The sequence below is a fragment of the Arachis stenosperma genome, chromosome 3, assembly GCF_014773155.1.
Source record: "Arachis stenosperma cultivar V10309 chromosome 3, arast.V10309.gnm1.PFL2, whole genome shotgun sequence".
Taxonomy (NCBI): domain Eukaryota; kingdom Viridiplantae; phylum Streptophyta; class Magnoliopsida; order Fabales; family Fabaceae; genus Arachis; species Arachis stenosperma.
Genome location: NC_080379.1, coordinates 149,798,569 through 149,814,462, shown reverse-complemented (window position 1 = coordinate 149,814,462; position 15,894 = coordinate 149,798,569). Strand labels below are relative to the sequence as shown.

Sequence of the window (15,894 nt, the reverse complement as noted above, 5' to 3'; positions counted from 1 at the left end):
ATTTATATAAAAATATATATTTTTATTTTTAGATGACGGATTAAATAATTAAATTTTAATATTTATAAAAATATTATTTTTATTTAAAGTGTGATTAAATAAATAAATTATATTTTTAAATAAAATATTTTTATAAAAAAATAATTTTATTATTATTATTTGAATATTATTATTATTATTACAGGTAAATAAGTGTTGAGAATTTATGCGAAATGATTGAGGAGGAGGTGAGACTAGAGAAGAATGAGAGCCTCAACAAATTTGTCTGATACTACACTGTGCAACGTATTCAGCGTTTACGCTTCTATTTCAAGACCCCACCTCAGCTACCCGAAAACCACGTTAACGAACTTCCTAACTCACACGTAACCATAATGTGTACCCCACACATACACACTTGACACTCGCATTAGCAACAGAAGAAGCTTCTAGGTCCTAATTCAACTCTAAACTCTCAAACTCTTCATTCAAACTCCCATAGCCGAATTCCCTTTTCTTTCTCTTTCTCATGGCATCCGCAACGCGTGTGGCGCACTGCGCACTCCGCCCGGCCCGAGTATCAGCGGTACAGCCCAAGGAACAACCCGGCCCGGCACAGATATCCATTCCCAAACCCAAACTGACCGAGGCTGAAGGCACCAACATCGTTTTGCAGCCGCGCTTGTGCACTCTCAGATCCTATGGTTCCGATCCAATCGGCGTCATAAAGAAGGACGGAATAGACGGCAATAATGACGTGTCCCCTTTCTTCGCCACCCTCTCGGAGTACATCGAAAGCACCAAGAAAAGCCAGGATTTCGAAATCATCTCCGGTCGCCTCGCCATGGTAACTAACTAACTAACTACTTAACCATTCTTTTATAGTAATTATTTAGTTTATTAATTATTAAGTTAAAATGAAATTTTTGTTTTGTGTAGATGGTGTTTGCGGCGACGGTTACGATGGAGATGGTAACGGGGAACTCGGTGTTCAGGAAGATGGACGTTGAGGGAATAACGGAAGCCGGTGGGGTGTGTTTGGGTGCTGTGACGTGTGCGGCACTATTTGCATGGTTCTCAAGTGCACGCAACAGGGTGGGTAAAATCTTCACCGTTAGCTGCAACAGCTTCATCGATTCAGTTATTGACCAGATCGTTGACGGCTTGTTCTATGAAACTGAGCCTCGTGATTGGTTTGATGAATTGTGATCGACAATTCATGATGCATGCAAACTACATAATAATCTATACCATATACTTGATATCGGAAAGCAGTGATCTATATATACACTACATTTTGAAGGCGCTTGTGTGTAAAAAATTACCATTGACGTAGTTAGATTCTCATGAAAAAATACATAGATAGAATAAATAATGCGCATATATCATGTATAATTTGTTTGTAATGGAATGTTGAACCTAAAAGCTTTTTTCCCTTTATTCAAGCATATGTAGAAGGATGGAGAAATTTGTTTTGAGATGGGTGATACCAACACTCAAGATGCTAAAACTTGATTCCTTCTAATATTAATAAAAGTTGTAGTTATCTCGATGATCGCTACCAATTTAGCAAAATTGGATTACGCAATTTTCTCAAGTATTTTACCTCAGAAAATGGAGTATCGTTCATAGAGTGACAGAGTGTAGCTATTACATCTTAACATAAGAAAAAATGGGTATTCGTTATATATTAACAACTAACAAGAATTAGTAGAACACTATCTGCTCCTTTTTTTTGCAGTTTCCCTATTTGTGTGGAGTTCATTATTACAAATATCCCAATCTAAAGATTGTGTGAACCAAAGCTATAAGACACGTATAACTCAATAGCCCCGAAAATCCAAAGCAGAAATAGCCTCTGTTAGAAAAGCCTTGATTAGCAGAGAGGGCCTTCCAACTATGCTGAACTCTCGATTGTTTGAATGCATTCTAGTACGCTTGCCTTGTTTGACATTGATGCCATCAATGCTTCATGACTTACCTTGTTATTTTTCAGGAGAGAAGCAGCAAACAGAACCTAAAGGGAAAGGGGTGCATGAATTCAAACAGTTAAAAGGCATACGCATAATGCCATTATATGTAGGGTTAAAGTGTATGAAGAACTTACAGCCCATCTAGTGAGATTTTGTTGCTGATCTTTGCTGAGTTGTGGCTTGCTTCTGTTTATGAATCTCTGTAGGAAAAAAGAATTTGGATTATTTGAATTATAGAAAAGATAGATACAAAACTAGACATTCCCATCTAATCTTGCTAACATAGATTTAACCTGCAGACTGAAAAGATCAGCAGATTGACCAACCACCTTGTCATATTCCAAACCTTCTGCTGCTAGTCCAGCCATTGATACAACAGCCAATCTGAATAAATAAATAAATAAATAAATAAGAGTTTATTTTTTATATTTTAATTCATATGAATCTTAGTTTGATACTGGGTTATTGAAGAAGTTACTTCAAAATTGAGAGTAAACACCTGTCTAGCTCTTTGGCATCAAGTTGACCGCTATAGATAAGTTTTTCAAGCCTCTCATCAATAAGGTTGACATGCTCTTTCCCAATATCCAATGAATACCCCAAAATGGGTACACCAAGCAGATAAGCAACTAGAATGAACAAAGATAAGTCACAGATATATGTGAAGCCTTTTGTATATAGACCAAGAAAGTAAAGAGTCAGTAGTACTTAAGAAGTGTGCTGCTTCATGTCTGGCAATCCTCTCTTGATAATCAGGGAAAAATGTTGAAAAGCTGCTTATAGCTGCTTGGAGAAGCCTACACTAGCATGTCAGTGAGAGGAGTGTTAATGTCAAAGCACACACTGAAGAGAAAGAAATCACTCTTCCATTGTAAACCAAATTCATATGTACCCGGGGGATATGCTACCAATAGCCAAAACTACTAAGGAAATACTTCCAATCAAGTATGGTACAAAGAAGCCCCAATCCTACAAGAATCACCAACCATTAATCAGAGATCAAAAGATAGTCAACATGGAATTGGAAGCAGAAAGCAGGGAGGTGAAAATTAGAAGGAAAATGGTTCTCAAATGTTTATTTTCACCCAACTCTACTCTTCACCAGTGAAATTCCAAGAATATAATATGCAGGGTAAGATCATCATAGAAGCAGAAAAGGTAAAAGTTGCTAAATTTTCCAATTTAACTTCTCTCAGGTTCTCCCCAATCAGTTATATCATGACTTAATTAGTTATTACAAATGCATCCTTCAATACTACAAGACTCCATCATACTCTGAAATTTCTGTAGAGATCATTAAAAAGATACGCATATCAAAACAGAAGTGTCTGAGAGAGATACCCCGGGAAGCTGGCCAGCAAGAAGACCTAAGAATCCAGTTGTTCCCACCACAGTAAAAAGAAAAGCTGCCTGCATCACCAAAGATCTCTATTATTTATTGGACTTGGAAAAAAAAAATCAAATTTTCATGAATGGGACACTGACACAAGAACTCCAGGAGCTATGGTTCAAAATCAAAGTCTATAGTTGGCTACTATATGTACAGTTTAAATAGCTTTACAGATTAAACACTACAAAGTACTACTCCTCATGTCTCATCCCCTTGTATACATACATGATGAAGATAGAAAAGTACATAACTCACATCATTCCTGACGCTTGGGATTGCAAGGTTCTCGGCATTCTTAATTCCTAGAGTCGTCAGCTCTCGGAGTGATGTCTGGAGCACAAATTTTGAAAGGTCAAAACTTGTAAGACTGACGAAGCCTACATATTAATAACAACTGGGGGGAATTGAACATCCTATGGCCATGAATGCAGTCAGGATTTAGTTGATAAGGTTAATGTTTAGGAATTAGGGACACTTGTATTGGATACTGACCGTGCGGCGTGAAACGTATGGCTGAGAACTCCATTTCTTGGCCCAACCAACTTCACTGAGCTGATCAAGTGCCTCTTTAACAGCATTACTGTCTTTCTGCACAAACACAATTTATATTCTTCTCATCTAAATTCTAAATTATTTGAATAGCTTCATTCAACCTAAGTTCAACTTGGTATAATCAAAAAGAGAAAAATAATGTTCAGCAGTTAAACAACTAACTGGAAAATGTTTCTTGCCCAATGTATTCAACCTTTTATGCACAACAGAGGAATTGAGTTTTGACAGTCACCTAACAAACCCAAATATATGATCTTGTCTATTTAGAATTTTTGGTAAAAAGAAAATAAAGAGTGAGCACGAGTACCTTGGTAATGGCAGACTGGAGAGTGTTGAGGTCTACACCAGGAGCAGCAGAGGAAGCCCTGAAGCTTCTGCGATGGCTATAATGGAAACTATGGTGATAAGAGTGAGCAAGGTGTGGTTTTGTGAGTGGTGTGCAAGCCATGCATGTCACCCGCATTATCCGTGGCTATCTGCCTCTTTGATTATTGGAGCCTTGCAGCTTAAAGCAGATATCATAGGGGGCTCCACGCTTGCCAGGCACAAAATTTATTTAAAACAAACTATGTTGAGAGTGGGATTTGAACCCACGCCCTTTCGGACCAGAACCTTAATCTGGCGCCTTAGACCAACTCGGCCATCTCAACTTGATGAGAATCATGGAAGCACGGAAAAGTCAAATCCTGGAAATGAATAAAGAAAAAAAAAATCAAAACCATAATATTTATTAAACTAATATAGTTTGAAGATTTATAAAATGGACTCCAGTTATCTTAAATTATTTATATTCTACCCTTTTGTAAATAACAATATAAATATCTCATGAATATAAATTCATATTAGTACTTTGATTTTATTTCTTATAATACATGTGCCTGCATAAATATTTATTTTAATATTTACCATACAACAAAGAAAAATATTGAAGAAATTGAATGAATTAATAGATGCTTTCATTATATAACTGAATATTTTACTAATAAGAATTTACATTTTTTTCACATATGAAAAAGTAACAAATTCACCTGATTAATTTAAGTACCAAAATTCATGATTTTTTTTAAAAATTAATAAAATAGTAAAATAAAATTGTATACACTTGCTTAAAATGTGAAAAAATCATGTCCAACACTTACAAAAAAGGAAAAAGAACTTTTTGATGTTAGAAAGAGTGATAAATCGATGGAACTTATATAGTTTATTTAAACTAAAATAAAAGTATCAACCATAATTTTGCAAGGATATAGCTAATTTAAGTTAGAAAGTATGCTATGTTACATGTTCTGAAAAACTTTGTCATAAACCACGTTCAAAGTGCATCCTTTTTTAAAGTCATCATGATTTTTCAGTAATATTCTCAAACCTTGTTTATTATGCACTCTTGATAGTGCAACGTATAATTGTCCAAGAGTGTTATAGTGCAACGTATAATTGTTCATGAGTAAATACTGATCTAGGTAAATACAAACCAATGGTACACAATATTTGTTCTTGTGATTCGTTTATTGTAATTGCAAATGAAACAATCACAGAAAATTGTCTACGATAAAACTTCATTGGCAAAGTCTCATTATTGGACACCATGTTAATTCTTGGTATCAAGACAACTTGTCTAATGTTGAGACCGATAAGAGTAACAGTTTCAATTATATGATTTTTCATTTTTCTAATTTACAATCTAGTACCCTTGCACAAACCTGATGCTTGATCAATATTCCACAGCAACATAATAGAGACACTTTCCTTGACGATTAGCTTGTGAGGTGGTAATCTTGAGCAATTTATTCCATTTAAAATATCAATTGAAAAGACATCTAATTCTGCCTTTATATTCTTCTCTTCAACACACAGTAAATCTAAACTTAGATATATTTTATTCTCTCCTGGGAGATTGGACATCATATAATTATTGACTTTATCAACAACCTCTAAAGTAGGAGCAAGAATACACCAGTGCTTAAAATATGAAACGTGAACCATGTTTTGCAAGAGACTAGGATAAACAAATTTAATAAGCTCATCCAAATCAGAATCAAAATTGTTAATTAAAATTTCAGAAGGAATCTCAGCTTGAGATTCACCTTGGGTGGAATCTCCCACTAAGCCATCACCAATTTGCAATAACCATTGACTAAACTTTTTGACATCATCAATGTTAAGACCAACAGAACCCATTGTTAGCCTCATTTTTTTTTTTTTTTGTCAAAGTAAGAATAGTGCAAAATTGCCAAATATATGAAGAACTGATTGTTGTTTGAACAATGTCTTGTCTCAAACCCTTTGGAATCACCGGCAAAATTTGCCTAAAATCTCCACCCAACACTACGACCTTTTCTCCAAAAGGCAAATTTTGTTTTTAACCTGTAGTGAACCGAAGAATATCCTTTAGGCACTTGTCAAGAGCTTCATAACAATATTGACTTATCATTGGTGTCTCATCCCATACAATGAGTTTTGCCTTTGCTAATAGTTTAGCGTGAGGACTCACTGGCTTCATATTACAAACAGAATTCTCAGTAATGTTGAATGGAATTTTATTACAAACAGAATTCTCAGTAATGCTGAGTGGAATTTTAAATTTGGAATGTACATTTCTTCCATTAGAAAGAAGTAATGATGCGCAATTTCACTTGAAGCCACATTCAAAATAATATCACGATGGCTCCTTATTGAAGCAGAAAGGGTTCGCCACAAAAATGTTTTCCCATTCCACCATATCCATATAGAAAAAAGAAACCTGATTTGGTCCCATAAATTGCAGCCATAATTCTCTCATATGCACTTCGTTGTTCATCTTTTAATGATTGCAAACAATGATTCATCTCATTTGTCAAAGAATCAACATCAAAGTTTAGTTCTTCTATCAATAAATGATCATTAGTGCTCGCGGTAATACAATTTGATGGAATTGGCATCCTCGGAAAGTCTGTGAGTGATCTTCTATTCTCCTAAAGTATCTTCTTAACCTGCATCAAGGCAAGATTTTTTATTTCTTCTCGCTTAAATGCAAATCTACAATTGAAAAAGAAATATTAATAGAAATATAATTGTTACGTTGGATAATCGGAGATTAGTGAGCTGGACTCGCTAGGTTGGCCCAATCGTTTGAAGAGGGAAATCTCCGACTTGCTTAGCGTCAGGGAGCCTCCGTTCGACTTCCGTGTATCAAAGAATGGGAGGTGGTACTTGCAAAGACACTCCGATACTTAAGTCAGTAGGAGCCTAGGCAGGTTTAGAGAGTATTGGAACTTAGTGATACGTGAGGGGTGTCAGTGTATTTATAGTGGTGAACCAATAACCACAATTGGAGTAGTTCCACCTTTTAAGGAGAATAACCGTCCCTTTATCTTAGGGAAGTTGAGATATGACTCCTGAAAGTGGGTTGAGAGATTTTAGGGACTGTTACTTATTTGAATAAGTGCTATCTGTTAGCTAATCCTCGCTCCCGACTTCTTTGGGGGAGTTTGTGTTGACTCCGACCACTTCTGTAGAGGTCGGTTATGTGGGGAGGCCAATCTGTGATTGAGCCTTTTTATCTTATTTGGACTTTGGCCTTAGTGTTGGGTCAGGGTATAAACAATAATTAACACCTAAATAGTAGAAACACAGATTAATTCGTACAAATAAGATAAATGAATAATTATGGTGAAGAAACAGTAGAAGGTGAGAAGGAAGAGTTTTGAATTATGCAGAACAAAAATGAACCAAACATGTTATTATGGTGAAATAATTGTATAGTACTAAATGAATGGAATATTATATATCCATGGTATAAATTCAAATTCGAACATCTTTCTGCATAATAAACCGAACACGTATTCATAGTGAAACAATTGTATAGTACTGAGTGAACGAAACATAATCCATTATATAAAATCCAATTCGAACAGCTTTTTGCATAGTGAACCGAAACATGTACTCATAGTGAAACAATTGTATAGTAACGAAACATAATCCATTATATAAAATCAAATTCGAACAGCTTTCTGCATAATGAACCGAAACGCGTACTCATGGTAAAACAATTGTCTAGTACTGAGTGAACGAAACATAATCCATTATATAGAATCAAATTCGAACAGCTTTCTGCATAATGAACCGAACACGTTATAGAGTGAGTGAACAAAACATAATCAATTATATAAAATCAAATTCGAATAGTTTCTACATAATGAACCGAATGTGTACTCATGGTGAAACAATTGTATAGTACTGAGTGAACGAAACATAATCCATTGTATAAAATTAAATTCAAACAGCTCTCCTACAATTTACACAGATTATCAATTCAATTTAATTCAATTCAGTACGCCTCCGTCCATTCAATTCAAATTTAATTCAATTTAAATTAACAATTGCATTCTATTCAATTCGATTCAAAAATGAATAATCCAAACTTCGTCACTTTGATTCGTTTCAGAAGAATAATCTAAATCGCTCTCATTCAACTGATTTGAAGTTGAGTCATCCGTTGTTTCGATTCAGAAGTGCAGATCGAAGAAGAAAACAAAGAAGAATAGGAAGAAGATAAATGCAACGTAACCAACTCGAAAGAAGAAAATGAGAAGATGAACGCAATCAGTAATTAGAGGAGAACGACGAAGGCAATGCAGATCAATAAGGAAGAACGCAAGTAGAAAAGAAGAAGAAAACGCGAGCAGAAAAGAAGGTTTACATTGCAGCAAAAAGTTTACGTTGAACAAAGATTTAGGTTGCAGCACGTTATATGTAGCGCGTGTATGACAAACGAGAGAGGGGAGGGAAGGGGAGGAGAGCGCATCTGGCCAATATTACTTGAATAACTTTGATACATTTTTTACATGAATGTAGAACATTATTAAACTACAATAAGTCTTTCTAATTTGTGGTGCAAGGGTAAGTAAAATCAAATATTTGTTAATTGAAGGGGCGTGGTTTGTGAAATTTTTGTTACCATGTGATTGATGTTTCTCAATTTTAAACTGTCCATCAAAATACCTGAGCACCAAGGTCATTGTGCGATCTAACAAGAGAGCTAAAATCTACTATAATATTGTATTTTTTTTTCTTTTAAATATTTTATATTTTTAGAATTTTATGGTAAAAATATAATTTTATTATTTTTTAATAAAATTCTAAAAATAAAAAATACTTGAAAATGAAAACAAAAAAAATCCTTAATTTAATTTGTTGCGAGAGTTTCATTAGGTCTGATTCTGTATACAAAAGATTAGATTCAAATTCCACTAAGTTGATGAGTTAATTAACTATTCTAACAATCCAATTTTATTTTTTAAAATATTTGTTAATCCTATTCAAAATTGAAACAAAACAATGCAAGCTTTTAAAAATTTGAATTGGATGGAGTTGATTTTCATATTTTAGAAATCGTGTAGATTAATTATATTTGAATTTGAATTTTTAAAACATATGGAAGATTTAAAATATAAAATAATAGCCTTACATAATAATTTTTTTCCGAAAAAATAAGTACTCCTCCACCGACCTTTTCATTTGATCTATGTTATCTTTTAAATTCATTGACTAAAAAGATGTCTTCGTTCTCCTCATGTACACAATTAACCCTAAACCTCCGCAAGAAGAAGAGAAGCTAATCCCGTCCCTCCATCTCTCATTCGAACTGCTTAACACGCGTGCCATGTTGGCATTACAGAGTGCTTTCCCAGACGTGGAGGCCCGCAAAGCGTTGCCCAATGAAAGCGTTGTTGGAGTTTTCTGCTACGTCTCTTCTTGGTCCCAAACAATCTTCTCTTATTTGAACCATTCTGATGACTTGTGATGGCACTCCTTCCGCTCTATCATTGGGGACTGCGTCCTTAGGCGGTGTTTTGCAGTTCAGATTTGATATCATTCTTGAATGTCAACTTTCCATGCAGTGTGTTTTACTTTATATATATATCCGGTTAGTATCACGTCCCTTTTAATTTTTAATTCCTCGCAGTTCAAACTTCCTATGAGCAAAATCTATAATTGGTTAGGTTATGGAATGCATACTTTTCCATTAGCTTTTATGTCTATCACTGTCATCATCGTTATAAGTATGACTGTGACTTTCTTGCTTCAAATAAATAGTCTCCAATTTGTTCTAGTATCTTCAGCATATACATGCACAACCATATTAATTTTTCATAAAAATATATATAAATTTAACATTTTTTAAAAATAAACGGTCCGTTTCAATTAATAAAATATGTTTATGGAAAATTTAATATTAGAATAATTTAAACAATTAACCTTAAATTAAAAAATTTCGAAAAAATTTAAATAGTCAACTCGATGTCTTATGCTGTTTATCCAAATATAGTTTTGAAAAAAAAAATTAAACAAAAAACATTCTCGATCGAACTTTAAATATATTTATACATATTTTTATCCAAGCGTTTTAACAATGTTATATTAATTTTATATATTAATGAATATTTATATTTATATTTATTTTTACTTTTTATTATATTTATATCTATTAAAATTACTTTAAATATTAAAACCGTTTTTTACCTAACACATTTTTAAAATTTATGTCTATTGAAAATAATTTTTATTTAAATTAACAAATATATAATTGTTATACTTTTTCTGAAAAAAATTAGTAAATTATTTTTGAAAAGTCAAAGTTTTATAAGTCAAATCTGACTAAGAATGAAGGAGAAATAAGGATTTTACTAATAAATTATGTTAGTTCTTTTAGCATAAAAAATTTGTATAAAAAGTTAAAATATTTAAAATTTTAAATATATTTACTATACAGTAAATATATTAGCCATTTTTTAATACTAAAAATTTTTATTTTATAAAAAATTTAAAATTTAGAATTTATAATTAAAGATTTATGAATTAGAGTATAAAATTTAAGATAAATAAAATATTTTTTAAGAAATTAGCTGATATTAATAAAAGAATTAGTTTTCTAATATTCAGTTGTTTTATGTTAATTTTTTATTTTTACTTTTATTTTTATCTTTTTTTAATATTTGGGTGAAAAAAAATTATATTGAAGAGATATTAATTATATTTTAACATAGAGATTACTTGACTAGGCTGCATTTAAAACAAGATATTTAGTGATTAGATAATAATGAACACATTTAATTTGAAGCCAAATCTTATCCGATTAATATTAACTTATTTTTAATTTTTTTATCTTTATAAATTTTAAATTTTACCTTTTAAATTATAACAATTTTAGATATAAAGGATGAATGATTAAATTGACCTGTAAATATAGTTGACACTCAGCATTGTCTTTGGCCACAACCTCTTATGAACTTGCTGCAACTTCTACAGGTGGATTTAGATTAGCTTCGTTTTCTCTATCTTTTTTTATGTTTGTTTGCTCCTCATCAAAAAAGTGGTCTGTGCGTATAGAGTCAAGAAAGAGTTTGTACAAGATTAAATTAGTGTATGTTCGTAGCACTAAGCCAATTTTAAAGTAGAAAGCAACAACAATGTTATTGTTAGCTGAAGTTGCTGGTGCTCAGAAAAAATCAAAAGCATCAGAAATACAAGAACAAGAACAAGAGAAGCAAGACGGGCTAATCCCCTCTCTTCCCAACGATGTCGCATTGGATTGCTTAGCACGCGTGCCACGGTCCTACCACTCAAATTTGTCTCAAGTTTCCAAAACCGTTCACTCCCTCCTCTCTTCTCCGCTCTTCTATGAAGCCCACACCACCTTTTATGGTAAGCAAACCATGCTATACTTCTCCGTCAACTATCCTGATTCCAACCACGTCCAATGATTCATGGTCAACCCTGACGACCCCGACCCTGTCCTCCGGCTTCCACTCATTCCTTCACCCACGTTCCGACCATCCACCATGTGCGCCCTCCTAAATCATGACATCTATATAATCGGCGATTATTCCGGTGATGCCCTTTCTGCCGATGTGTGGGTTCTTGACTGCCGTTTCAACCGCTGGAGATAGGGTCCCAGCATGCGCATCCCTCATGACAAAGGCCGAGCGACTGCCCTCCACAAAAAGGTCTACGTGGTGGGAGAACCATCGCAGAAGTCGGGCATCCTTGGCAAGATTCTTGACCCAGTGGTTGGTAGTTGGAAAGAGTTCAAGAACATCCCCAATTCTGATGGTTTTGATGATGGATCTCTTACATCTTGGGTTTATAATCAAATGAAAGAGGCGTGGAATAAAAATATGTCATCGACTGGTTATGGGTTTCAGACAGCATAGATTGGTGAAATTTTGTATCAGTATGTTGAAAACCCATGGCCAATGTTAGTGGGGCATGAACTCAACAGAGTGGAAAGAACCTAGGTTAGGAAGACAGTGGAAGGCTCTCTTTTTCTTGTGCCTCCGGGAATGAAGCCCATTATGGTTAAGACTGCAGCTGACGACTTGTTTCTCCTTTGGAAACGTCATAAATCAATGAAACTGCTGGAACTTAATGAGAATTTTGCTGATATTTGTTGCCTTAGAGTTCATATTAAAATGACTGAAGATGGACAGTTGCATGCCACTGCGTGTGATGAAGGTTTCAGCGAATTCTATTCTTACAGCTTTATCACTCATGGATGCTCCATTCAGAGGTGTTTTGCTGTTGAGATTTGATATTTTTATTGATCTTGTTTAGTTTTTTTTTTTAAATTAAAAGTAAGACTTGAACTCGAGACTTTTAGATGATGACGGAAAGACTATACTGTTTATGTTCGTTGGCATTACTCTTGTCTAGTTTATATATATATATAAACCCATTTTTCGTTGAGTTTAAATTTATGCTGTGCGTGATAGGACTTTTCGTTGATTATTCTTGTTGCACAACTACACTTTTTTTTCCAAACAGAAAATTAATCCCTCGTAGAAAAGGATAACTACGACACGAAATTATAGTTTTCAAACATGATTGTAAACCAGAGTTGAGTTCAGAAAAGAGAGAAACTGATGCAGTAGTAATGCCTGTGTAAAGGAATGTTCAGTAATAAGAGGCAAATGAAGTTATAATCTACTACATGCTTTTTTTTTTCCTTTTTGTCTATTTTGATAAAGAAAAAATATAGGTAAACAATTCTTAAGTCCTAACTAGTCAATTTTTAGTAGCTAATTAGTTATTAATTGACTAGTACAAGTATTAAATTATCTTTAACAACTAAATTTTATTAATTAATATATACAAATTTTAAAAAATGTAGATATAAACCGTATTTTTTTTTCACATGTAAGAATGACAACAGAGCTGTTAGAAAAAGTCAAAAGAATTTTCGCCCTGCTTGATCCTATCCCGCTCTTCTTTAACGAGCACAAAACCTGTCTCTGTTCTACATGTAGATAGTAAAAAATTGAATCATAATCCTCCCTTGTGGGTATCCTATCCACCCCCTATAATCAGCTAGCAAACAAAATTAAATTTAAAAATATATAATCATAATCACATCCAAACATAAATTAAACTACAAATAGAAAATTTATAAAATGTCAAATAACAAAAGAAAACTAATGTTGAACAAAGTTCAACAGAATAACAAAGTATATGAATATCAAAATCCAATAAATAACAAACTGAAATCGTGTTTGATAACAATCTTTTTTTTAAATAACTCAAATTCTCAGTAAACAATAAAATTCTACAACCAAGTAAAATACTTAACCAAATCTAACAAAATTGTTATAACTGTTTTCTATATCATGTGCTTTTTCTTCTTTTCCACCTCCTCCTTTTTTCTCAGCTTTTTCTTTTATTATCGTTATCGTCACCACCACCCACTACAAGAAAAATGCTGAGTGTCAGCAAAATTACTGTCGGATTTATTGTCAGACATTAGTGTCGGATTTATCAGCAAATTTGGCAATAAATTCGTCGGGGATAAAAAAAATACTGTCAGATTCTACTTTCTGACGATAAAAAAGAGAAATTGGTGCAAGCATTACTGTCGAATTTACGAGCAAATAAATCCGACGATAACCTGAATTAGTGAAATATTGCATTCTGGAGCACCGCAAAGCTTTACCATCAGAAAAATTCGAATCGCGAACCCTCTTCTCCCCTCATTTCGAATCACCCTCTCTCTCCTCACCCTCTTGCCTCCCACTCTCTATCTCTCTCTCTCTCTAACCCTCTCATCTCTCCCTTAACAGCTCCCTTTGGCAACCCCTCCGACGGCCCTCTCTCTCTCTCTCTCTCTCTCTCTCTCTCTCTCTCTCTCTCTCTCTCTCTCTCTCTCTCTCTCTCTCTCTCTCTCTCTCTCTCTCTCTCTCTCTCTCTCTCTCTCTCTCTCTCTCCAAACAACTCTACCAACTGCTCCCGTTGTGCTGGCCACTCCCTCTGCCTCCAGTAATAGTTGTTGACGTTCTAGCAACCACCAACAACTACTTCTAGCCACCCGTCTCCCTTCTCCGGTAATATGATCATTTTCTAATTAATTATTTTTTGTTTTAGTTATATTTAAGATTAATTTATGTTTTATTTGTTAATTAGTATTATGATTTATGTTTTTGAGTTGATTAACGTTTTAGGTATTACGATTTAGGTTTTCGAAGTTTGTTTAAATGATTGAACCAAAGTTGATTAAAGATTAAAAAGGGATTAATAGATATACTAATAAACTTTATTAATAATAATGCTTGAACCCTCCTGGTGGATGAATTAGGTTTTGAACCCTTGTTTATTGTCTTAATTATTGAATTAATAACTTAAAGACAATTAAAAATAACAAACTAAGAAAAATTATGTTAAGTAAAATGTTTGATATTTGAAAATTTGAGTAGGATTGAGAGATATTTAGTTTGGATGGAACCTTTGAAGGGTGAAAAAAATCTAAATATTAGGGGAGGTTCTATCGAAACTTTTTAAGATTTTGAATGAAATTGAAAAATAAGAATGATGGGAATTGCTGTGAAAATTTGAATTTTTTTAAGATTTTAATTTGATTAATTCTAAGTAAAGAATTATGTTTTGAAAAATTTTAGTGAAATTTAATGAAAGCAAATTTGAATTTAATTCGTATGCTCTTTGCAGACATGACAACAGGCAGAGGTGTGACAAATCGGCCTCATGGTCGTGGTATAGGGAGGGTGTCTACTGGTACCTCTGGGACTTCTCGGTCATTTTCTTCTACTCCGACTACATCTAGGATGTCATAGGCAATGGGTGTACCAGATTAGCCGTTCATCATGGTTCTTAACCCCAACTACGTGGCTCCTTCTGCTACACCACCCTTGCAACCAGGAAATAGTCTGGCTACTTCACCAGAGTGGATTCCTCCACCAGAGTTGACTCCTCCACCACCTTCGTCCGCTCAGCAGTTGACTGTTTTGACGACGCCTCCAGTGACAAACACTGCGGTGCCATAATCCTCTCACGATACCAGCCAAAGGACTCTCCACTAGCTCCCATTGTACAAATGACGATTTGGCCTGATGGTTTGATAGTGTGAGTACTATTTTAAGTCTTTTATATGCATACCGTTTTAGTTAGTTAGTTTAATTTAGTTATATTCAATTTTCTAGTTTTAGTGGAGTTAGATTGTTAAGATATTTAGTTTTATATGCATACTACTTGATTGTTGATAGATGTTGCTGTTTAATTTTTTATTTTCGTTTTAGTATTCCGTAAACGACTCCTAAAGAACTCAAATTCTCTTGCTTGTTTTCAAAGCAACACGCTCCTCCCTCTCTGCGGTAATTTTAACCCCGAGTAACTAACTGCGGTTAACTGTGAATAAGCTCGACATGCAAGCGCTAACCAAGCTTCCTTGTTTTCATACCCCGTCTTCATTAAATCCCAACATTTGACCATTAAAATTTTAGCCTCTTTTACTATCATAAATTTAGCAAAACTTTGATTTTTTTTAAGGAAATATTGATCACACACAAACACTTTATGCATTTTGTTACTTTTTACCGTGTTTTAGAGTGAGAAAGAGAGAGTAAATTCTGCACTACTCCTCCACGTCCTAGTCCTTATTCCTCACTATTTATACATTGTTCTTCAAGTGTTCTTCAAGGACTCAAGCCATATAAACACGAACATTTTCCCGTTTTCGCT

General features: G+C 33.9%; 2 protein-coding genes, 1 non-coding gene and 1 pseudogene across 4 annotated transcripts; 2 read left to right on the top strand and 2 right to left on the bottom strand.

The window, feature by feature from the left end:
• Positions 1-401: 401 nt before the first annotated feature.
• On the top strand, positions 402-1,531 carry LOC130969074 (stress enhanced protein 2, chloroplastic). Its single transcript, XM_057894652.1, has 2 exons — positions 402-826; positions 919-1,531. Exons 1-2 carry the CDS (start codon positions 509-511, stop codon positions 1,186-1,188), a joined length of 588 nt encoding a protein of 195 aa, XP_057750635.1. The 5' UTR covers positions 402-508; the 3' UTR covers positions 1,189-1,531.
• A 51-nt stretch (positions 1,532-1,582) lies between these two features.
• On the bottom strand, positions 1,583-4,437 carry LOC130969073 (uncharacterized). Of its 2 annotated transcripts, none has more exons than XM_057894651.1 (10): positions 4,202-4,437; positions 3,835-3,930; positions 3,598-3,672; positions 3,294-3,362; positions 2,845-2,921; positions 2,661-2,749; positions 2,452-2,581; positions 2,282-2,336; positions 2,087-2,152; positions 1,583-1,996 (listed from the first exon to the last, which is right to left on the bottom strand). In XM_057894651.1, the coding sequence occupies exons 1-10, from the start codon at positions 4,355-4,357 to the stop codon at positions 1,877-1,879; spliced, it is 933 nt and encodes a 310-aa protein (XP_057750634.1). In that variant the 5' UTR covers positions 4,358-4,437; the 3' UTR covers positions 1,583-1,876. The 2 variants fall into 2 exon arrangements, with proteins under 2 accessions (XP_057750634.1, XP_057750633.1); XM_057894650.1 differs by having other exon boundaries at positions 1,591-1,996; positions 2,246-2,336.
• A 26-nt stretch (positions 4,438-4,463) lies between these two features.
• On the bottom strand, positions 4,464-4,544 carry TRNAL-AAG (transfer RNA leucine (anticodon AAG)). Its single transcript has one exon. It is a non-coding gene; the product is annotated as a tRNA-Leu (tRNA).
• A 6,785-nt stretch (positions 4,545-11,329) lies between these two features.
• On the top strand, positions 11,330-12,086 carry LOC130966890 (F-box/kelch-repeat protein SKIP6-like; annotated as a pseudogene).
• The last annotated feature ends 3,808 nt before the right edge of the window (positions 12,087-15,894 follow it).

Coding starts and splice junctions, on each gene's coding strand:
- LOC130969074 (XM_057894652.1), top strand. CDS start 509: ATGGCATCCGCAACGCGTGTGGCGCACTGCGCACTCCGCCCGGCCCGA. Junction 827..918: donor TCTCCGGTCGCCTCGCCATG/GTAACTAACTAA, acceptor TGTTTTGTGTAG/ATGGTGTTTGCGGCGACGGT.
- LOC130969073 (XM_057894650.1), bottom strand. CDS start 4,357: ATGCGGGTGACATGCATGGCTTGCACACCACTCACAAAACCACACCTT. Junction 3,931..4,201: donor TCCAGTCTGCCATTACCAAG/GTACTCGTGCTC, acceptor GTGTTTGTGCAG/AAAGACAGTAATGCTGTTAA. Junction 2,153..2,245: donor CTGATCTTTTCAGTCTGCAG/GTTAAATCTATG, acceptor TTTTTCCTACAG/AGATTCATAAACAGAAGCAA.